This window comes from Enhydra lutris, unplaced genomic scaffold (assembly GCF_002288905.1).
Source record: "Enhydra lutris kenyoni isolate GAN:26980312 unplaced genomic scaffold, ASM228890v2 scaffoldscaffold16, whole genome shotgun sequence".
Taxonomy (NCBI): Eukaryota; Metazoa; Chordata; class Mammalia; order Carnivora; family Mustelidae; genus Enhydra; species Enhydra lutris.
This window is the reverse complement of record NW_019154100.1, coordinates 12,644,600-12,668,519: the sequence shown is the minus strand read 5'-3', so window position 1 is coordinate 12,668,519 and position 23,920 is coordinate 12,644,600. Positions and strand designations below refer to the sequence as shown.

Below are 23,920 nucleotides of genomic sequence, written 5' to 3'. Positions count from 1 at the left end.
ATATAGTAGAAAGGGTGTTACCAAATACACATAGCATAAAGACAAGAAAAGGAGTAATTGGTGACATTCAAAAATGTGTACCAGTAGGCTCTGTATAAATTTAAGCCAATAATGAGCCCAGTCATGAGATAAGGTTACAGGAACCCTTTCCCTAAGACAAAAGGACCTTTCTAGGACCTCTTTTCCTAAGAAAAAGACTAAGAAGAACTAAATGGAATCTAGGCAGAGGTTAGGCAGTAGTGTGCTAGTAAATATCTAATACCTAATTCTCTATGGGAAAAAGTCATTATTTCTAGCATTTGCTAATTTCTGTATCATGCATACTACTAAGCACGGTCAATTTCAAAATACCAATATGGCATCAGAGAATGCAGAATGGGTAAAAAATGTATAGTAGCATACTATTAGACAGTTTTTCTACCATACATATATAATAGACTTAGGAAAAGAGTAAAGGTAATAATAAAATATTTGGGAAGTGAAATTGCTTTAATACTTATTATCTTTAATATAACTTCAAAATTAAACTAAAAATGTTAAAAAGCAAAAAGTGCCTCTCACAACTGAGATACACTAAAGAAAAATATAATTCCATGACACTTACTCTAAAACTAATACACTCAATTAAGTGTTAAGCAAAACTAAGTTGACTTCAGAGGCCAAAATAAATTTGATTATTAAAAACTAGAAGATATTGAAGACTTCACTTTGCCATGGTATTAGCTTCTTTTATTTTAAAACACTGTAACCAATGCATAGGACCCTCAATAGTTTTAGGTCTTTGGGGGAGACCTTTCCCTAAAACATTCCAGGCAAGGCAGTTTATGTGAAATTCTTCCAGAAATTTACTGGAAACCAGAGCTCTGCAGGCAGAGTAGTATTAGAAAAGTTCATAACTGCACATCTCCATGTCAAAGATCATGACTAGCACACTAGCCCTGGAGATTACCAAACAGGCTTTCAATTTATAAACATCCACTTATAGGGCACCTGGTTGGCACAGTTTGCTGGGAGTCTGACTCTTGGTTTTGGCTCAGGTTGTGATCTCAGGGTCATGGGATCAAGCCCCACATCAGGCTCCATGCTCAGTGGGGTCTTCTCAAAGACCTTCTCTCCCTCTCCCTCTACCCTTTTCCCCTGCCGTGTGCACAAGCGCACTTGCTCACTCGCTCTCTCTCTCAAATAAATAAATAAATCTTTTTTAAAAAGGCAAAAAAACCACCCACCTAGGATACTTATTAACACTGCTGGCATTCTAATAAGCCACAGCATTTTTTAATAAATTCTGGTTTAAAAAGCACAGATATAACGTATATATATATTTATGCCCTCCATTGTACTTGAAAAGGGCAGACTAGTAGGACTCTCTCAAGACAAACTAATAAAGAACACCATGAGGGATGCCTGGGTGGCTCAGTCAGTTAAGCATCTGCCTTCGGCTCAGGTCATGATCCCAGGGTCCTGGGATCAAGTCCTGCATCCAGCTCCTTGCTTAGTGGGGAGCATGCTTTTCTTTTTGCTTGCCACTCCCCCTGCTTGTGCACTCTCTCTTTGACAAATAAATAAATAAAATCTTTAAAAAAAAAAAAAAAAGAACACTATGAAAAAGCATTCCTGTGAAAATGGTGAAAGAATGTAAGCTTCCCGGTAAAATAAACAGAGATGCTTTAAAACATAAAACAATAAGGTTAAAAAACATGCTTACTGTGTTTGACAAACACACAACTTTTCATATAGATTAGCATTTAAGAACCTGGGGTCTACTCTTTTCTAAAAGTAGAAAGGTCGGCACTTGGGTGGCTCAGTCGGTTAAGCATCTGCCTTCAGCTCAGGTCCTGATCGCAGGGTCCTGGGATTGGCGGGAAGCCTGCTTCTCCCTCCCCTCCCTGGTCATCCTCTCTCTTGCTATCTCTGTCACTATCTCTGTCTCTCTCTCAAATAAATAAAAAATAAAAATAAAAATAAAAGTAAGTGTAGAAAGGCAATTTGCCTAAGAAGAATACTGAGATTTATTCCAAAATTTTCTGTGTTCTATATTCTTCCTATATAGAATCATCATATTAAAACTGATTTGTCTCTCCCTTGGACTAAAATTAAGGAAAGGATAAAATTCATCATACATAAGCTTTTATCAAATATCTGCAGTAATGTAATATACCTAAGTTAATGAAAAAAATTAAAAACATATGTCAAATGTTTCTAGATTGGTTGAACATAAATATAACTAGCACAAATGAAAAACACTAAAAGTAAAGCCTTGAGTGAAACTATTTAAAAATATTAAACAGCAATAAAAGGATGAGTAAGGAGGCAAATTCCTGATAAATTCATTCAATTTCAAAATAAAAATAAAGCATTTCAGAAATTCGTATAAAGTAAAATACAACTAATATAGGAGACAGAATTCATGCTTTAACCATTGCTAAGATACCACGATAGCTTCAATTAACTCAATATTCATTTGTCAAAAAAACAGATACAGATTTATTTATATATTATAATAAATATTTATGACCAAAGTGTTCTTACCACAAAAAAAGAAAATGGAAACTAAGTGAAGTGATGGATATGTTAGTTAGTTTCGTTATGGTGATTACTTCACAATGTATACGTATATCAAATCATTAAGCTGTATATCTTAAATATATATAGCTTTTAATTGTCAATTATACTTAAAGTTGGAAACATATTTATAAAAAAATCAGTTAAAAAGTGTGCTGAAAACTTTATTGTGAAGCAATACGACGTAACATCATCTTACACTGTTGAAACACAGAGCAAACCATTTCTAATATTAAAATCTCTTTCAGGGGCACCTGGGTGGCTCAGTGGGTTAAAGCCTCTGCCTTTGGCTCAGGTCATGATCCCAGGGTCCTGGGATTGAGCCCCGCATCCGCTCTCTGCTCTGCCGGGAGCCTGCTTCCTCCTCTCTCTCTCTCTCTCTCTCTCTCTCTCTCTTCCCCTGCCTCTGCCTACTTGTAATCTCTGTCAAATAAATAAATAAAATCTTAAAAAAAAAAAAAAACCTTTAAAAAAATAAATAAAATAAAATCTCTTTCATTTTACTTACCAGTAACTGTTCTTGGTCTTTCTTGGCATCCTCGTAAGAGGAGGGTCCAGACATCCAAGGTGGTAATGGAGTTTACAGGTATCACACAATAAAAGAAGATGCTGATCATGGTTCTTCTTACAAATTCCACAACTTTGAATAAAGGCAGCAAATAAAGGATTAGAATAGTAGTAATCTTAATGAAACAGCTATTCATAGCCTATTTTTTTAATTTCAAAATTTCACCTTAACTTAAAATTTCTTCCGTTAAAATCAAATGTCTTCTCATAACACATACTTTTTTATAATGTCACTACTTTTCAGTTCAAAATATTTTTGAGACTATAGAAAAATAGCTGGATCTAATATAAATATTGCTCTATATCAAACCTTTCAGAGAAAGGCATATATAAAATAGCATTCTCAACATCATCACCATCTCAATTTTAATTATCACTTAAACTCATTTAATATTAGCTTAATTTTTCTCTAGAAAGGTAGCTATTAAACAAAAAAACTTTCCAATTTTTTACTTCTCTAAAACTACCAAAGAAGTTAACTTACAAACGAAATTCAGTTTATTTTCTATCATTAATTACAAACTTTTCAAAGAGTCTTAAACATAAAAATAAGCTAAATTTATAAGTAAGACTCTTTCCAAAATCTGACTCTGAGTCTTGAAAATATACCAATTGATATTTATTGCAAAGAATGGGGCGTTTTACTATTGGTGTTAACTGTTACTTCGATTTTTGTTTGTTTTCAAGGAATTCAACTTCTCTTGTGCAAAAAGGCAACATAACCACTCCTAGAGCACAAGCCCTTGATCTGAAAATCTAGGTCTTTTTTATATTGGGAACATAAAGAGTGAAGAAAAAGTTGAGAATCTATAAGAGCCATCCATCAATGTACAGAAACAATGATATTTGAATTTTTAAATTATCCTAGAAAAAAAAATCATATAAATGCAACAACAACTAATATTTCATCTCAATGTTGCTCAGAGTAAAAAAGGAAAATCATCTAAAATACATTCTGGAACAAAAATGAATGAGTGGTAAGTCAGAAGCACTGTGTTATGTGTGATGGTTCCAAATGAACCAACTTTGTTTAGAAAAGCTGGGCTGAGAATGTGCTAGTCTGCATACTGTACACTAAAACACTAGTCGGCTTTTCCCACATTTCAAGGAAGTCAACTGCTATTACCTACGGAGGGAGTCTCCAACCAAGAATGAAAAATAATTATGGAGATTGATGTTATTACTCCTGCTATTTCTGAGAAGGGAAGAAGTTGTGGGGAGAATATTTATGTATTTATATAAGTATATATAGGTATATACATGAATATATACATTTGTATGTATATATATATATACATGCACACATAAATACACTAGCATCTTCTAACCTTCCCCAGTTAATATGCTCAGTTACATTAAAAAAGTAAGATCCCAACCTATTCATATACGGAAAGAAGTCTAGGCTATGTAAAATTACTATAAATGGTGAACACTATAAACTACTGAGACAAGTAAAAAAAAAGCCAAAACACTTCTGTAAATAAAATTATTACAACTGAGCACAGAAAAGAATAAAGACAGATACAAATCCAGAAATTATCGTCATCATCCACCACTGTACAAGGGCAGGAATTCAGACTGTATATGATAACTATCACCACTTAAAAACACATGCAAAACTCTAGAACTCATTTAAGTAAAATAAAATATAAATGTATATTTATATATCCTTTTAATTATTTAAGAAAATTATTATCTATGTTATTTAAAGTCACTTTCCAATTCTCCAAAGAGGACTGACTATTCACTTCCATGGAACTTTTGGACATACATATCCACCTATTTAAAGGATATAAGTTACTTATCATTAAAAGAGAGCAAAAATCTCTTCTGTCATTCAACCTAAAAAGCATCTTTGATGAAAATATTCACAAAATGAACTTCAAATGCATTTAACATAAATTCTAGTATGGGCATAATTCATTCACAAATATTTGAATCACCTTGTTATTAAAAGCACGAGTTTAAAAAAACACAATATTAACTTATTTTATTACTTGCCTATAAAGTACTGCAGGAAGGATAGATGTCTTTTGTGCGCCTCCTTCTTTTTTACTTGGTTTTCTCTCCTTGGGTGCTCGCAAAATTGCCGGTATGTTCAACTTCTATTGATTTGAACAAATGCAGTTTATTTTGATTTAAAGAAAAAATATAAAGCAACATTCTCCTCTATTTGCCACTCAAGTCAACTAAATACGCTAGAATTGTGAGGGAGAAATGTTTTACCAGCTATTACACCAGCAAAAAAAAATTAAAATGAGTTTCTTTGGTTACTTCCATTAGAAACCTATAATTAGGGGCACCTGGGTGGCTCAGTCGTTAAGCATCTGCCTTCGGCTCAGGTCATGGTCCCAGGGTTCTGGGATCCAGCCCCACATCGGGCTCCCTGCTCTGCAGGAAGCCTGCCTCTCCCTCTCCTACTCCCCCTGCTTGTGCTCCCTCTCTCACTGTGTCTCTCACTGTCAAATAAATAAATAAAATCTTTAAAAAAAAAGAAAAAGAAACATATATACTTTCAATTTTCGGTGAAACACTAAAATATTATGAGAATTAAACTGCTACTTCAGCTTTGAAAAGTGAAAGACAAGGACAATCATTTAAGAGCTTAAAAAAAAAAGCCTCACACAATATACTTGACAAGAAGAATATTGAAGCCGTTTATTTTCCTCAACATCTCAGCTACATTGGTGCTCCATAAGTTAATTAGAAAAATTATCTTATTGGACCAAACTCTCCACAAAGCAAATGAGATTCTTTTTGGTCTTCTACTAATCTGTAGTATGCTGGCTTCTGAGACAGCAACCATCTATCAAAGTCATTTCTCAGTGGCCCAGTGGGCCGGCATTTGTTCAACCAACTGGAAAAAAGTGTCATGCAAATGGTACAAATGAATTCTACTTCTGTGTATTTTACATTTACACAAGGAAATTTGTGAACTTCTGTTACGAGTCATTTAATAAATGAAAACACCCTTTTATGGCAGATAATTTTTTACACTAAGTAGGAGATTCTTAAGAGACAGTCTTGCAAATCAAACCAAAGCTAGCTTGGTAAATAAACTAATAATAGTCTTGTACTCAACATTAACTTCTCTAAATATCAAACAACATAATCTCTCAAAAATCCATCAACAACCTATCAATAGAAAGTCACCTATCAATAGAAAGTCACCAAAGGTGACTACTCATTCTCACTTCTTAAATTATGTTATTCATTTTAATACAAGCCACATACATCCTGTTCACAAAAGAAGCATCTTTAAAGCTAGCATAGCACAATACATATCAGTATTTATTATCTTCTAAAATATTAAGTCTACATGAACTGTATGATAAATTTGACCCTTCTTAAACCTCTGAAACAAGTACAATGAAAAATATCTCTTCATTGATAAGCCTCCTTCACAAATAAGATTACTTTCATTGTAAAAGGACCACAATGAGTCTCCAACATCCTTTTAAAATATAATTGAAATTACTTGAATGAATTTTTAATTTATGTGTTATACACATAGTACTAAAAAAAAAGCATTCAAAGAAACTACTATTTGACAATGATTCTTCTTTTCAACACCAAGAACTTTAACAGGCTAAAAATGCTCAAGGATAAAATAATTTTTGTCATTACCCCAGTGATATTTACTGCAGGTAAAAAACTATCCTTTAACATTAAAGTTTCAAAACCCATCTCTTAGGCAGCTCAAAACTAAATCAATAAAAAAAAAATTTCTCTAGTTTGCCTTTTAAATTTTACACCTAAAAAGAAGGAACTAAATATAACAGAAGAACAGGATAGGAAAAAAAAAAAATGTGGCAAGGAGTCTAACTGCTAAATTAGAGACAAGAATATGATAGGAGTAACTCATGCTTCTAATCTTAGCTTCATCTCAAATGATAGGTCAATTAGTTAGAGCCAATGAAAAAGTTTTGTAAACAAGACAGCTCTTAAAACAACCAAATTAGGCTACAGGTTCCCAGTAGGCAGCTTTCAATGCTCTAGATGTATTTCAGGCATTATCATTACCACAGAGGATTAGTTGCCCCTAATCAAACAGAATTTTTTAGTTAGGAAAGTTGTATCAGAAATCTGATCTTTGAAAATAACAGAGTAAGAATAGGAGATAGCAATTGGAAAGAAACTAACCTGCCCTGTGATTCTGCCTAGTAAGGCCCATATTCCTTGCCCTTCGCTTCGAAGTTTTCCATTCAGATTCTGCAGTTCTTCTAAAGATTCACATAGCTACAATGTAAATAATCCAAATCAGTAAACCATTACAATACACAGTAAAACATGGGGAAATTTAAATAATTTATCAACAAATGTCCAAGAGTATCTGTATTGCTAGTCTGTATTTTTAAACATATTTAAGTCACAATACCCTGAAGAGGAGGCTATCCAATTATTGAATAAGCAGTATCAATAAGATGTAAGCATTTTGTTTCATGTTAGCATTTTTACCGATAAGAATACCTATATTTATCATCCCATTATAGTTTACTAAATAATTTCAAACACATTCTGCTAATTAATCCTTGAGTCTATGAAGATGCATTTCCACCATTTTCTCAATAAGAAAACTAAGGATCATAGGGTTTCTGTGACTTGACCAAGATATAGAACTAGCAAGAATCCCCAGGTCTTCTGAATATAATCCCAGTACTCTTTTCTTTCACTACAGTGTGGCTGATATTGGAAATGTATCTCTTACTAATTTTTTATCACTTAAAATGTTATCTAACAGTAAGTCAATATCAGCTTTATATGCTCGTGTTACTTATTACCTAATATTTTAGCTACACCTTTCTTTTATAGGATATTTCTTTTGATCTCCCTCATCATTACAATGAAGATGTAGAATGGAAATTTAAATTGGGAGGTATTTTTCTTAAATCAAAAGTAACATTACAAAACAATTCAAGATAAAACTAGTAATTTAAAGGAAGTTTCTAAGTTTTCTACAAACTTAGAAAGAGAAGTTCTATAGTACACTAGTTAGGAACAAGGGACGGAGTCAGACTGTTTGGCCTCAAATCCCAACTCTATGACTTGATTAGCTACGTGAGTCTAGGCAAATAACTTCACCTCCCTAGGATTCAGTTTTCTTCTCTAAAAATGGGAGCCATAATTACAGCTCACATAAAACTGAGGTGAAAATTATATCAGTTAATATATGTAACATGCCCATATTGTACGTAGCACATAGGAAGTACTTAGTGTTATGGATGATAATGAAGCCAGTAAGAGTAGGAAGTGTAGAGAAGGGCGTAAAAACTTCATAAGAATTTCAAAATAAGACATAAATAGAAATTCTCTAAAATCACAAATGGCATCATCAACAGGTCTATGATATTATGTTGTTTTGTAGCCAACTTACCTTATTATATTCCACATGGAGCTTTTCCTGTTCATTCTCTAATTTATCCTTTATATTCTTTTGTTCAGCCATATTTTCCTGAATTTGAATCATGCGCATATTTCTCTCTATTTAAATTAAATATCCAATTTTACTTTAGTAGAAAATAAAAACTGATATACAAAACACACAATGGAAGAAGCTAGCCATAAAGATGATCACGTGGATAATTTTACATTGTTTACAATACTTTAACCCTATTCACAAACACAGGAACTCAGCATTTTACAACAACCCACAACTTATTAGGAAAATAAATATACTATTTATTTAATATATGTAGCATGGCTAATAAATTTCTAAAAATTGACAGTATAACAAATATTTCTAATAGCAAATTGTTCTCATTGACAATGTGCATATATCAGTGTCTATACTGACCAAAGTAATAATTCACAAAATCAGCAGTGAGAGCAGGTTGCTTATGCTTTCTCCTTCCGTCCACACTAGAACTAGTATCTGAATTGTCCACTGGAAAGATATCTGTACTGATCCCCATTAGCTCTGCTTTCCGCATCAGCTTACGAATGGCTGAAGCACTGCTAGTGAGTGGTCTGGGCAATTTTTCCCTTGGAACCCAGGCCTGAGGTCTGGTAGATCGAGCTAGTTCTGCTTTGGCACGATACTGCTGAAGCCGGGCATTGATCCTTGCCTATAAAAGAAATGCATACAAATTTTAAAAGATCTAAAATGTAACATATTCCCTCTGATTTCTACTTGCATGCTTAGAGAAAGTACAGATAACCAGAATTTCCTATATCAAGGCAAGTTATACCTATCCACAGTTATTAAGATACACTGTATTATTCTTGGGTTACAATAAAGTAGGTCTACTACTAGCAACTATTATAGGTTCTAATCTATGATCAGATTTGTCAGAACTAATTTGATTAAACAGAAATTTCTCTTTTTAGTAACTGCAAGTCTCTATAAATTCATCTTAATTTACCTAGAAATACATTTTAAAAGATAGGCAAACTGATCAGATCCTTTACATAAATAACAACGGATCAGACTGAAAAAAGATATGGTCAACATACTGCACTGATAGAATAATTTCCTCTAAGCCACATTTTTCACTGTATTTGGAAATGCGCTTCATAAAAGGCTGCTCTGTTGACCAGGTGAGGAGTACTCGTCAGCTACAAACTATACACTCACCATATACCTTAATTACAATCCACTTCCTAGGTAACTAACCACATTTCATAAATACATTTCACATGTCGCTGGCACACACATATGAGAGCTGAAATCCATAACCTTGAAAGAAAAAACATGATTTTGGCATGAATCTCATACCTGTGCTTCTGGTGACAGTTGCTTCTCCCTCTCTTGCAAAGACATTTTACAATAGGATTGTAGAGCCAAATAGTTTTTTCTCTTCCATTTTCTGTCTAACCTATCTGCATGCTGCTTACAATAAGCAAAAAATGGATCTGCTATATCCTATACAAAAAACAGAAGGGCGGAGGGAACATTTTTACTACAAAGGGTCATAAACAACCTAACATAAGAGCTAATATTTCTTTTTTGAAGAATTTCCTACAGTGTTGATATTTCTAAGATAAATTATAAAGTAATTTTTGCCCATAATGATAAAAATTGCTACTTTTGAAACTTAATCTTATATATAACTTCAAATTAACAACCACTTTTTTCTTTTAAGGGCCTTGTAGATTTTAAAATACTGTAATTAAATCTTATGTATTGTATTTAGTTAAACTTGTATACCTGAAAAACAATCAATGTTTAAAACAAGTAGGATTTTAATAATCTTAGGCATTATTAAATATTAAAGTTATGCATGCACAGATTAATATTACAAGACAATATAACCAAAAAATACAGGACTAGCCAACACACATAAGCAGAGCATTTTTTACTGGCTAGCAATGAATTCATGGACATATTCTACCCAGGAAAAAATGTTTAAGAAAGCCAGGCCCTGTCAAATGAACACGTTAGGTATCACCTTTAACTCTTTATATAACTCTAAAACCTCAAATGGAAAACAGAGCTCTCTCACAACCATCCTTCATGATACTAATCTAATGCGTTACTCTTTACAAAGAGTAGGGAAGGAAGGAAGGAAGTAGGGGGAGGAGACGGGAGGGAAGGGACGGAATTTACTCTGTTAAAAAAAAATAATAATTTGTAAATAACCAAAACATGTAAACTGCATTGTAACTGCCAACAAAATAACAGGGAATTCATTCTTTAGATCTGTCCTAAGGAGGAGAAATAAAGCTATGTTCTCCATATAGTTTTTATAGAAACTATGTTAAAAGGGTGTCTTAGAGTAAGGTGGGGTTTTACAATCCAAAGAGAAATCATGACACTAAAAAAGAAGCAAAGGAATAAGAACAGAATGGGACATAATAATAACAACAACAACAACAACAATAAATTTAAGGTATCCTTAAAAATTAAAAAAGCACATGATACAATTCTGTAGTGTGATATCCACAGATGCCACAATATAGGACTGGATAACATCACAGAATTTGGAAATACAAAAGCCTGGACACAGGTTTGGGTCAGCTCCATAATTTACAGGTTTTACAACTTCAAAAAAGTTTCTATACATCTCTGGGTCTCTTAACTCATTTGTAAAATGGATTTAATAATAACTACTTCATATAGTAATAAAGTAAAGTAACAAAAATGTAGGTAGGAGATTGTATTAACACACACACACATACACAGCTGCTGTCTCGTGATGTTCTAAACCTTGGTGACAGATGATGATAAATGGAAACAAAGATTATATCAAACCTCAGACAAAATGGCCAGATCTAGAGAAGTATTTTATTGTTTTAAAGTAGGTAAGGTTGAAACTGAGTCATCAGAAGTAGGATTCATGCTTGCATAGATGAATTAAACATTAGGACCAAGACACTGAATTAGGATAAAGACCAGTCATCTCTAGTCTAAAAGATACCTGAAAAGGAACAAGTAACCCAGATAACTTTTTAAAACTAATTAATTTGGGATTACAGGACAATAAACCTAATTCTAAGGCTAGAATGACCAAGGGATTAATGCTGCTCAGAGAATGAAAAGATATACCAAGCAAATATTAACTGTGACAGAAACCACTGTCTTCCAATATCTATTCTCCCTAACTTCCCCTTGGTAGAACCCTCTGAGTTTTTACTGGGTAAATGGTTACCCTGCTAGAAACGCTCTGCTCCAGCATCCTTGCATTTAGATATGGCCATGTAGTAAGTTCTGGAAAATGAGATGGGTGAAAATTCCAGACTATGCCCTTGAAAGGAAACTGCCTACTCTTAAACTTCTCTTTCCTTCTTCTAATGGGTGAAGCCCAGTCAAAGTAGAGATAAATCATCTCTGACGTGTAAGAAAGTACAACAGACTAAGGAAAGATAAAACAACAATAAAAGCACCTAATCCCTAGAACCAAACTCCCCTGAATATTAAACCAGTCTAGAATCTCGTATTAGAGCTAGTTCAACTTCTTCCTTCTTTAAACCACTAGTTATTTGATTTTGTTAAACCAGTTAGTGTCCTAATTAATGTATTGGTTGACTTGGAATATCCTTTAAAACTGCTTAGAGAAATGAAACTTTTAAGAAAGGTTCCCAATGGAAAACGGAAAACATTTATCTGAATGTCTACTATATGCCAGGCACAGGTGCCTTTTATATACTACCTCACTTATTTTATATCACTACAACTTGAGATGAATTATTATTTTAATATCAATTTTATGGACAGAAAACTAAAAATGAGAGAGGTTAAGGTGCTGACCCAAGATCTATGACTCATAAGTAAGATTTCTCTTTTCCAGCCGCTACCTGACTGATCAGATTCACTTAAGGAGGTCTCTAAAGAGAGATGAGTAAAGCCCAACTCTGGGAGATTCAGAATCAGTAAGTCTAAGGCAAAGGTTTTAAATGAGAATGCTTTGAGAAACAATACCAATAAACATAAATGAGTAAAGGAGACTTCAAAGAAGCTATAAAATTATAAGACAAAAGTAAATGACGTTGGTAGAAGGGGGGAAATAAATGAAGATAGAAGAACTTCAGGGCCTGTGACAAACTGGAATGTTCCACCTACAAAGGCATTCAAAAGCATACAAAACATACTGCTACCATTAAAAAAAAGAAAAAAAAAAATCCAAAGTCCTTCCCATGTTCTTCCAAGTCCTACCTGGTATTCTATGCAACTTCCTCCCCTCTTACCAATCCTAGTCCCTAATTCTGTACAAGCCATACTAGTCTCCTTGTTGGTCCCCAAACCAAGCATGTTCCTATCTCAGGCTCTGCGTATTCTGTTCCCTCAGGCTGTCATGCTCTCCTCTCAAATAAATATATGTCCACTACCACCTTCCTTACATATTGTCATAAAATGTCATCCTGGCGTGTCTGGGTGGCTCAGTGGGTTAAGCCTCTGGTTTCAGCTCAGGTCATGATCTCAGGGTCCTGGGATCAAGCCCCAAACTGGGCCCTCTGTTCAGTAGGGAGCCTGCTTCCCCCTCTCTCTCTGCCTGCCTCTCTGCCTACTTGTGATTTCTCTCTCTCTCTCTCTCTCTCTCAATAAATAAATAAAATATTAAAAAAATAAATAAAATAAAATAAAGTAAAATAAAATGTCACCTAGCATTACCCTACCTCCTTTATTCTCTGAATGTTTCACCTTACTTTGTATTTTTTCACAGTACTTATCACAATGTTGCATTTTGTTTTCTTTTGTTTTTGTTTTTTTTGTTTACTTTTTTACTTTCTGTCCTCTCCCCACCTGCCACTCAAATGTAAGCTTCCTTAAAGAATATATGTTTTGTCTGTTCTCCTCACTGCCATCTCCATAGGGTCTGTAACAATGCCTAATACCAATAGGTAAATACATCTGTTGAACAAATATATTGAATAAATGAGAAAAACCACACTAACGCTTAAATAGCTAAAGGTAAAATATAGATAAGGTGAAATATAGATAAGGTAAAAAATAAATAAATAAATAATAGTAAGTCCAGCTGAAGTTTCTGATTCTTCCATGGAAATTTCTATCCCTATTTATATTACTTCCTGTCCATACTAGACACTTGTGACATCTTTTAATGTCATACTATTTATCCCCACATAGGTGAATACTGTGCCTTAAAGCTATTTTTATGCTCCTTGACAGACTTCTCCACCCCACTCTACCTTAGTGCCTTGCACATATGCATAGGCCCTCAATCATGACTGACTTCATTGAGTGCTACGAAGTCACTTCTGAATATAAATTTCACTGCTAAATAAAATATAGATCACCTCTTAACATAACTGGGTTTAGGAACATGAATTCAATAAGGACTATATATTCATATTCTATAAATGCTTGCTGAGTTCTATTTCTGTCATCTGTTTTGACATAAGAGAACGGAAAAATCTACCGGAGTGAAAATATGAGAAAATTTTTCATTTCTAGTAAGAAGAGAACTCTTGTTCTCTTCTTTTGAATTCTAAAATGAAGTGCTTAGGATCATTCCAACAATACTGAATGCTTTGTATCATTCCAACAATATTGACACCAACAAGCTTAACAAGAACAAAAAAGGAAACCATAAAGATGCTGATGGGATAGAAGGATAAAATAGATGGGTTGTTAAGCCACTAAAAAACCCCCAGAACTACATATGTTTATACCTCTTGTCATATGAGATAGTTAATACATTACTGTTAGGTCACTGTAAATGTTCTATTACTTGCTGCTGAAAAACTAAGTAAGATGCAACATCAAGAAGATAAACAGCCAAGACATATCTTAAAGACCCCATGCATATTGGCATTAGACTCCAAATGTGGCTCTGAAGTTTTTAGAAAATTAAAGGAGTTAATAAAATCAGTTACATAATTCATTATATCTATAAGATAAAAACCAAACCAGTTAATAACCTAACACAAAGCTAGAGGCATCATGCACCCTGATTTTAAGCTGTATTACAAAGCTACAATAATTAAAACCAGTTACAGACTGACATAAAAACAGACCTATAGATCAATGAAACAAAATAAAGAGCCCAGAAATAAAGTCATGCATGTATGGTCAATTAATTTACAACAAAGGAGCCAAGAATATACAATGGGAAAGGATACAGCCACATACAAAGGAATAAAACCTGACCACTATCTTACACAATGGATTAAAGATGCGCACATTAGACCTGAAACCATAAAACTAGAAGAAAAAAAAAAAAGGCAGAGAACTACTTGATAAAGGTTTTGGCAATGACTTTTTAAAATCTGACATGAAGAGCAAAAGCAACGAATGCAAATAAATAGTGGGACTACATTATACTAAAAAGACTGCACAACAAAGGAAACCATAAACAAAATGAAAAGGAATCTAGGAATCTACTAAATGGGAGAAGATATTTGCAAATAATGTATCTGGGTAAGGGGCTAATATCCAAAATACATAAAGGGCTCATATAAATCAACAGCAAAACAAAATAAAACAAAACCCAAACAATCTGATTTAAAAATGGGCAGAATATATGAATATTTTTTCCAAAGAAGACGTACAGATGGCCAACCAGTGTATGGAAGACACACAGCATCATCAATCATCAGGAAAATGCAAATCAAAATTACATGACATATCACTTTTCATCTGTTGGAATGGCTGCTATCAAAAAGATAAATAACAAGTGCTGGTGAGGATGTGGAGAAAAGGGAATCTTTGTGCACTGTTGGGAATGTAAATTGGTGCAGCCACTATAGGAAACAGTATGGAGATTCCTTAAAAATGTAAATGTAGAACTACCATGTAGCCAGCAAATCTACTTCCAGGTATTTATGCAAAGCAAATGAAAACACTAACTCAAAAAGATATATGCACCCTCACGTTCACTGCAGCATTATTTACAACAGACAAGATATGGAACCTAAGTGTCCATCAGTGGATGAATGCATAAAGAAATTGTGATATAGATTATACAATGGACTATTATTCGGCCATAAAAAATGAAAATTGCCATTTATGACAACATGGATAGACTCAAAGGCATCATGATAAGTCAAATAAGTCCAAACAGAGAAAGACAAATATTATATGATCCCTCTTATATGCAGACTCTTAAAACACACACACACACACACACACACACACACACACACACACATACACACACAGAAAACAAGCTCATAGAGAGAACAGACCAGTAGTTGCCAGAGGAAGAGATGGGAGGAGAGAAATGGGTGAAGGTGGTCAAAAGATGAAAACAAACAAAATCACAACAAAACCAAATACATTCATAAGCAAACTCACCACAACACCTAGTATTAAGAACTAAGAGAAAGAATACTATGTACTGAAAAACTGGCTTATCAGTATTCTCAGGTTAATTCAAAAGAAAAAATTCAGTAAGGCAAAATGCAACAATAAAAAATGTAACAACATCAGAATGTAAAAAACTCATGTTAGCAAAAAGAATATCATAAGAATCAAAATAATTTTGTCCAGGTATGTGTCTAATAATAGAGCTTATATAGACTATTTTAAAAAATTGATATATTCTGCATATACCCCAAATACATCATGCTTGTTACAGTTGAACTTTAAATAAAGGTTAAATAAGGTTACCTTAGAAAAGTACCAAAGTGAAAGTGACCTATTTGCTAACACATGTTTTAATCGTTCCCTGAACTGGGATGGCAGGAAACATCATCTCATGTAAACCAAAGAGATAAAGAGACACACATATGAATAAACAGTTATTCCAAAACCACAAAAAAGTATAACAAAGGTATACCCTCAGGCAATGCCTTTATATAAATAGAAAATTAAATAAATGGGAAAGGATATATGCAAAATACTACAACACAAAATGATGATTTGAAAACTAACTGTACCCTAGAATTATTTTTTTAAATAAAATCTTACCTAAAAAGTCAATAATGCTAAAGAGCTGATCAAACAAAACCTGACTGATAAAAGGGACCACTCCCTCACAACTTGTATTCTAATGACTAAGACGCAGTGAAAAGCAAGAGAAAACAAACAAAAAAAACCCCTCTCCTCATAAATCAATGTTCTAATAAAGGTGAGAGACAATAAACAAGATAAATAAGAATTAATATACTGGACAGTGGTTAGGTACTAAAAAGGTGGCAAAAAAATAGCAGGAAAGGGGATTAGAAAGTATCATGGAGGGAGAGTGTTACAATGTTAGACACGGTGACCAGGAAAGTCCACAATGAGAAGCAGACATGGAATGAAGATCTAAAACAAAAAGTGAGAGCGTGGGTTGAAGCCTCTGCCTTCAGCTCAGGTCATGGTCCCAGGGTCCTGGGATCAAACCCCCATCAGGCTCTTTGCTCATCGGGGAGCCGGCTTCCCCCTCTCTCTCTGCCTGCCTCTCTACCTACTTGTGATCTCTCTCTCTGTCAAATAAATAAATAAAATATTTAAAAAAAAAAAAAAAAAGGTGAGAGCGTAGCTTGGGCAGCTCAGTTGTTAAGCATCTGCCTTCAGCTCAGGTCATGATCCCAGAGTCTGGGATCAGATAGCCTGCTTCTCCCTCTCCCATTTCCCCTGCTTGTGTTTCCTCTCTCACTGTGACCCTCTCTGTCAAATAAATAAATAAAATCATTAATTAATTAATTAATTAATTTGTAAAGAGTGAGGGAATGAGCCATGAGGACATATGTGAGGGAAGGGCAGCCCATGCAAGGAAACAAGTACAGAGGCCCAGAGCATGAGCTTACCCAACACATTCATTACAGGAGCAGGGAAAAGGCCAGGGAGATTGAATGAGGGGAAGTGATGAAGTCTGAAAGGTAATATGAACCCAGATCACACAGAACTTTATAATCATTGTAAACAAACAAACAAACAAAAAACTGGCCTCTAGTGTGAATCAGATGGGAAGCCACTGAAGGGTTTTGATCAGATCAGTGAGCAGATCTGACTGAGATCTTAAAGGAACAGCATTAGTTGTTACTGAAAAGGTCCTCTATTTACTAGAAAAGGATTAGTGGACTATGACTTAAGAGCCAAATCTGAGCCCAGCTTGTTTTGGAAACAGTTTATTTCAACACAACCATAGTTACTCATTTACATATTCTCTAAGACAGTTTTCACAATCAATGGCAAAAAGTTAAATAGTTGTGACACAAATGATAGGGCTAAAAAGCCTAAAATATTTACTATCTGGCTCTTCAGAGAAAAAAATTGCCACCCTCTGTCCTAAAAAGGCAAAAAAAGTAGGGAAAGAGTTAGGATGTTATTAATTCAGGTGACAAAGGACTATTGGGACTAGGATAGCAGAAATGTATTTGTTAAGAAGTGGAAATATTCTAGACATACTCTAAAGATACAATTGAATACAGTTGATACAGATACACCAAAGGTATATATTTTAAATATATATATATGTATATATATATTTAAAAATGAAAGACTTCTTAAAATAAAAATGTAAGTTACCAAATGCCTAATAGCCAAATAAAGGTATTACTGAAGATCTCATATAAAATGTCAAGTTTTAAGCAATGTAACTTCTTGATGAATTCATGTAAAATTACTGGATCCACCAAGAGCCCATTCCTACCAACTGGGGTTTTCCCAGCAATATTAAGGCGTCAGTTCAATAACTAAAGATCTAACTTGAGCCCTTGACATTTAATCCATGAATGATTCCAGTCCATTAAGTCAAAGGTTATGCAAAAAAAAGGAATCAATAAAATCTGTAATCTTTTATTGTTTCAAGGAGAATTTTCTACATGGTAAAAGAGTGTGACAAATCATACTTTATCACAGAAGAAACTACCATATGTTTTACATGAAATATAAGTAACTTGAAGGTTAACTAAATGGTGTAAAATATAATCACATAAATTTCAGTCAGCATAACTGAATCTGTGCTATTGCTGTTTTAGTAATAAATATGTTGTATCATAACATGGTTTGAATATTCTAAATAACCTGGAATTTTCACAAAGTGGATCAGAAAGAATAGAAAGTTCAAATGGATCCTCACCAATGAGAGAAAGTACTATGTCAGAAGGCTATAAAAAATCATTAAAATATGGTAAGGTATGTGAAGTCACTGGATGAAACTGAAGTCTAATTCTTTTTCAACCTTTCTTTTACTGCCTATATAAAACAGCCATTAAGAAGAAATCCTGCTTAACAAACAAGTCTTTAAAAAAGCGGAAAGATTTCTAGAATGTCATAGAAAATTGAAACAGAAGATATGCTCACAAACAATAGATCTGTTTTAATTTAAAATGTTTCTTAATTAAATATACTATTATATTACATGAATCTTAGTCTATAGAAGCACAATCATAAGAAGTAGCCAAGAACTTCTTTTAACAGAATGATTACTGCCAAGAGCAAACCTCACTGATATAGATTCATAAAAAGTCTTGGGTTTTAAAACATTGTTCTGAAATCTTTATAATTTTCCAATTCTATTTTATAATAAGATACCAGAAACATATGCAAATATGTTTTAAATCATTTCCCCCCCAAAAAATATACATAACAAGGCAGTAGTATATGGCTCCTCCATGCATTTTCTTTTTATTTTTTTAAAGATTTTATTTATTTTAGAGCGCATATATGGGCACATGTGTAAGCATGCGGGGGAGGGGGCAGAGGGAGAGAAAACTTTAGCAGACTCTGCATTGAGTAAAGCCATGGCCTCTTGATCGCATGATCCTGAGATCACAACATGAGCTGAAACCAAGAGTCAGACCCTTAAATGACTGCGCCACCAAGGCACTTCCAACTTCACACATTTTCCTTAGCTACTATCTACCCACCCCCCAAAAAATGGTGAATGGTGCTATACAAAGGAACCCAAACTACCATAGTATGAAAGGTAAAGTTCTCAATAAGTTCTAAAAGAAACAGCTACAAAGGAGTTTCCAGACTGCAAAGCTCAGAGTTTGCCACAGTACAGTAATAACCTAACAGATTCTGTGATCTTAAGTATTCGCCTGGGATTACCTGGTCTTCTAAATCTTACTTGTATTGCCCCTCTGCACTTCTGTTCACCATCCTGAATTGTAGTCATAACTAATCCACTGAACCCTATTATATAATTCATTATACCTCTGTTTCTGCCTAAGAGCTGTGAAAATGTTCAATGTTTACCCAGTACCCTTCATCAGTCAATCAAAGTACAATTCATAAGAATCAGAGACTGATATAAAACTATGTACCAACATATAACTGCTATAGAATTTATTTATTCAAAAAATATATTACTGTAAATCTACACAACAAATTTTCATCAGATTATCTTTTTCACTTGATTCCTGTCTATAGATAAAGATAAGTAAGATAAAGACCCTATATAATAAGCATGTTATCATATGACACAAAAATTTAGCCAGTAAAAGAAGTAACTCAACGAGAGACTTGGATATACCACAGATCCACCATGAATACACAGCAAGAATTACCAAGCAAACACTCAAATACCTGCCTACATAAGAAAGTTAAAGAAGCAACAAAACTTAGTCTCAGGACTCCTTAAGTCTTAAAACTTATTGGAGCCCAAAAGAGCGTATGTAAGTTATTTATAGACGGTCTCTGTATCAGAAGTTAAAATAATAAATAAAATTTGAATATATTTATTCATTTTAAAATAATCTCATCACATGTTAAGATAAATAACATTTTTATTAAAAATACTATAATTTACATACACAAATTCAGTGAGAGGATTGGCACTGTTTTACATTTTTGCAAATCTCTTTAACATCTAAATAGCCCACATAAAAGAATAGTGGATTCTCAAAACATTCTCAAAAAATAGCTGGATTCTCAAAACTATTTCCACATTATGTTATACTGTTATGTGTTATATAATCTCTGAAAATATCCACTATTGCTCATAAGAGAATTAAGAGTAAAAAAAATGTATATACCATTCTCATAATTGTTACAAAGATAGTTTTAACCTTATAGACCCTTTGAAAGAATATTAAGGTGTCCCCAAAACATACTCTGAAAACAACTGACTACTTAATCTAAAACTAATAAACCTGGAAGGAAAATTATGAAATAAAAAACAATTGTAAAGAGAGAAATACAGATACAGAAGATGGGGTAATGATTTTATTTACAGAAAGAGTAAGGTTATCCAAGATGCTGACATTTTAATGCTTTAAAACAACCTGGATTATGTTTCATTTTATCTGTCAGATATATCTGTCACTATAAGAATTTTAGTTAACAGGGACGCCTGGGTGGCTCAGCTGGTTAAGCAGCTGCCTTCGGCTCAGGTCATGATCCCAGCGTCCTGGGATCGAGCCCCACATCGGGGCTCAGCAGGGAGCCTGCTTCTCCCTCTGCCTCTGCCTGCCATTCTGTCTGCCTGTGCTTGCTCTCTCTCCCTCTCTCTCTCTCTGACAAATAAATAAATAAAATCTTTAAAAAAAAAAAAAAAAAAAGAATTTTAGTTAACATATTTTCCAAATGCCTAACTAGCTTTCAAACTGAAAAAAACTCATATACTGTTTACTTTTGGAATTTTAGATCAGTGATCTGGGCAAAGACTTTTAAAATAAGCTTGTTATTTTCTTTTATGATGCACACCTGTTGTGGGACATTTATAGTCATGAGACATCTTATGAACATATTCAACAACAATGAGTTTAAATAAACCCACCTCTTCTGCTGCTGCCTCTGAAAGCAGACCTTCCTTCTGGGCACAGGTCACATGGAAATAGGCTCTGCACATCCCTGCATCACAGCTAATACAAACTCCAGTTCTAGCAAAACGAGGGTCTTCACAAAAGCTACACTCCTACAATGGAATAATAGGAAAACTCTCAGAATAAAAATATCTCTAGAACAAGACTGCATTCTCATACAAAGTATCCATAAGATACAAATAGTGAATCAATAGCATATTAATAGAAACAGTAATTAAAGGCAAGAAAAGCGTTTATATGAAAAAATTCTCTCTATAGTTCCAATAAACCAAATTCCACTGATATAAAAATGATGACAATAATAATAATAAGTTGAAGGTTTACTATGTGCTAGGCACTATTCTAAGCACTTCATATCTATTTGTACGTAACCATACTGTGGAACCTTCCACTCTAATATGTGGAATGGGTATTATCTCCATTTTACATATGAGAATACGGAGCTGAAGACAGGTTAAGAAATCTCCTCAAAATAACACAAAAAATAACTGCCAAGTCAATATTCAAACCAGGGTAATCTTACTTTAAAGTCCATGCTCTTAACTATTAACCTATACTGATTTGAACAATATAATACTGCTTGGAAAATTTAAGAAAATAAGTAAGAAGTCAGAGAAAAATTCACCAAAAAATCTAGGCAACACAGTCCAAGAAATTATGTATTTTTAAAATACATTTAAGAGAATTAAATACTATTAAATTAAAGAGAAATACTTTAAAGAGAATTAAAAGTAATCTTAAGTAAACAATTTAATTTGTTGTGATAGATATTACAGCCAATTATATCCTTTCTGAATACAAAGGAAAAAACTGTAAAACTAAAAGTTAGTTTAAACCTGAGATTGCTCCCAATTCCCCCAAATTGACTTTATCCTTTTCACTATCTAAAGCACAAAGAAAAAAAAATTTGGTCTAAAATATAAATTACTCTAGTGATTATAATCTTCATAAAAGAAAACCCTACTAAATTCTGAAAGACTGCCAATTGACAATTAAAGAACTGTTTCTAGTAAATACATTCTAAGTAAATTAGATATAAGGGAAACATAAAGAAAAAAATTTATAAGTTTCAAAAGATACTAAAAATGTCATTTTAACAGTGTACATATTGACTATCTTATAGGTAGACAGCACCAAAGTGATACATCAGCAATGAATGAAAACAGCAAGAACAGAACTCTGGGCACAGATGTGAAAACACACCCAAATCCTGACACTCTACTGCTTGGTTATGTGTCTTTTTTCAATAACAGTAGAAGATGTATGGTATAAAATCCTAGCAAATAGCAATCTAAACATGAAACCAAAAAAGGAGAGAAAGAATGAGACAGGAGAGAGGAAGGAAGAAAGAGAAATGAAGAATTATTTCAAGAATATCAATAGCACAAACAGAACCAAACTGTTCTGTTCAGGATAGTTCCCAAACTAATTCAATGTAATATGATGAAGTAGAGCAAGGGATTTCAGAGTGAATACAAGGAAAAATTTCCTGACCATAAAGTCTTGAGAAGACTGTACAACAATCTAGTAAAGAAAAGGGAATTTTCTCAATTGCTTGAATCATTTAAAATGCTAGGGAACTAAGCAACTGAGAACTCAAGAAAGCAAGCAACCAGGATTAGGAAATGGATAGACAGGTCTAGAAGAGCTCATTTTACAAATGAGCTAGAAAATACATTATTTTTTACTCCACTTCCTGGTCATCAAAACAAAAGGTGATAATGAAAAATCAGGTCACAACTGCATATTTAATGATTCTCTTATTTGGTTCAGAGGTCACTGCAGGCTTCAGATATATGAAGTAATATCTGGTCCCTGTGTTTTTCAGTGCTTGTAGATTTGTATTTATGATACTAATGTCTGTCTACTGAAAATTACTTAAGTTAGTCCCTTCTAGGCTCTGTGTGAATTATGAAACCGTTATCAAAAAGCAGTACCTTTCACTTCCAATAATGGTGCACTAGGCAATTCGTACTAATCCTGCTAGAAACTAGAAAATATGGACAAACTTTTTTAAAACTATAACTTAAAGGCATCAGAGAAATAGTAACATAGTATAAAATTACCTGAGGACCAGGAAAGTAAGTTCAGTGCTTGGGCCTGTTTTTCTCCCTGGGGACTTTAGCTAATTTTGGAGAGGGAACTGCAGATAGTTCAATAGAAATTACCCAAACTAAAGCACAAGAGCTTTGGAGTGAGGCTGGAGGGTGAGGGATGCAGGTGGTGGTTAGAACCTAAGGAGGATATTCTGGATATAACAGCAGAAACTGTCAAATTCTTGAATTTTCAGGGGCGCCTGGGTGGCTCAGTGGGTTGGGCCGCTGCCTTCGGCTCGGGTCATGATCTCAGGGTCCTGGGATCGAGTCCCGCATCGGGCTCTCTGCTCAGCAGGGAGCTTGCTTCCCTCTCTCTCTCTCCCTGCCTCTCTGTCTACTTGTGATCTCTGTCTGTCAAATAAATAAATAAAATCTTTAAAAAAAAAAAAAAAATTCTTGAATTTTCAATATCAGAATTTTCCAACAACCTGTAAGCTTCCCATCCCACTTTAATGTGTTACTAATGCTTTTCAAGAGTCTTCCTTCCCAATTTCCCAAAAGACAGCAATGGAAAAGAATGTTATCAGTGCCTAATTCATTCTAATATTACAGGCATGTCTGTGGTAATTTTATACCTAAATTTAAATTAATAAGTG

The 23,920-nt window shown here is 33.8% G+C and overlaps 1 protein-coding gene across 4 annotated transcripts in view; it reads right to left on the bottom strand.

Moving 5' to 3' along the window:
- LOC111147237 (PHD finger protein 14) overlaps positions 1-23,920 on the bottom strand; it is a 232,980-nt gene that overhangs the window by 146,084 nt on the left and 62,976 nt on the right. For all 4 annotated transcript variants that reach the window (XR_002640604.1, XR_002640605.1, XM_022503156.1 and 1 more), the window contains 7 exons: positions 21,183-21,320; positions 9,845-9,991; positions 8,924-9,194; positions 8,504-8,610; positions 7,273-7,368; positions 5,131-5,234; positions 3,071-3,202 (listed from right to left, as the gene is read on the bottom strand). Coding sequence is in view for 2 of the 4 variants with exons in the window: in XM_022503156.1 (XP_022358864.1) it covers positions 3,071-3,202; positions 5,131-5,234; positions 7,273-7,368; positions 8,504-8,610; positions 8,924-9,194; positions 9,845-9,991; positions 21,183-21,320 (995 nt within the window). In the remaining 2 variants the exon portion in view is untranslated. The remainder of the gene's footprint in view (positions 1-3,070; positions 3,203-5,130; positions 5,235-7,272; positions 7,369-8,503; positions 8,611-8,923; positions 9,195-9,844; positions 9,992-21,182; positions 21,321-23,920) is intronic.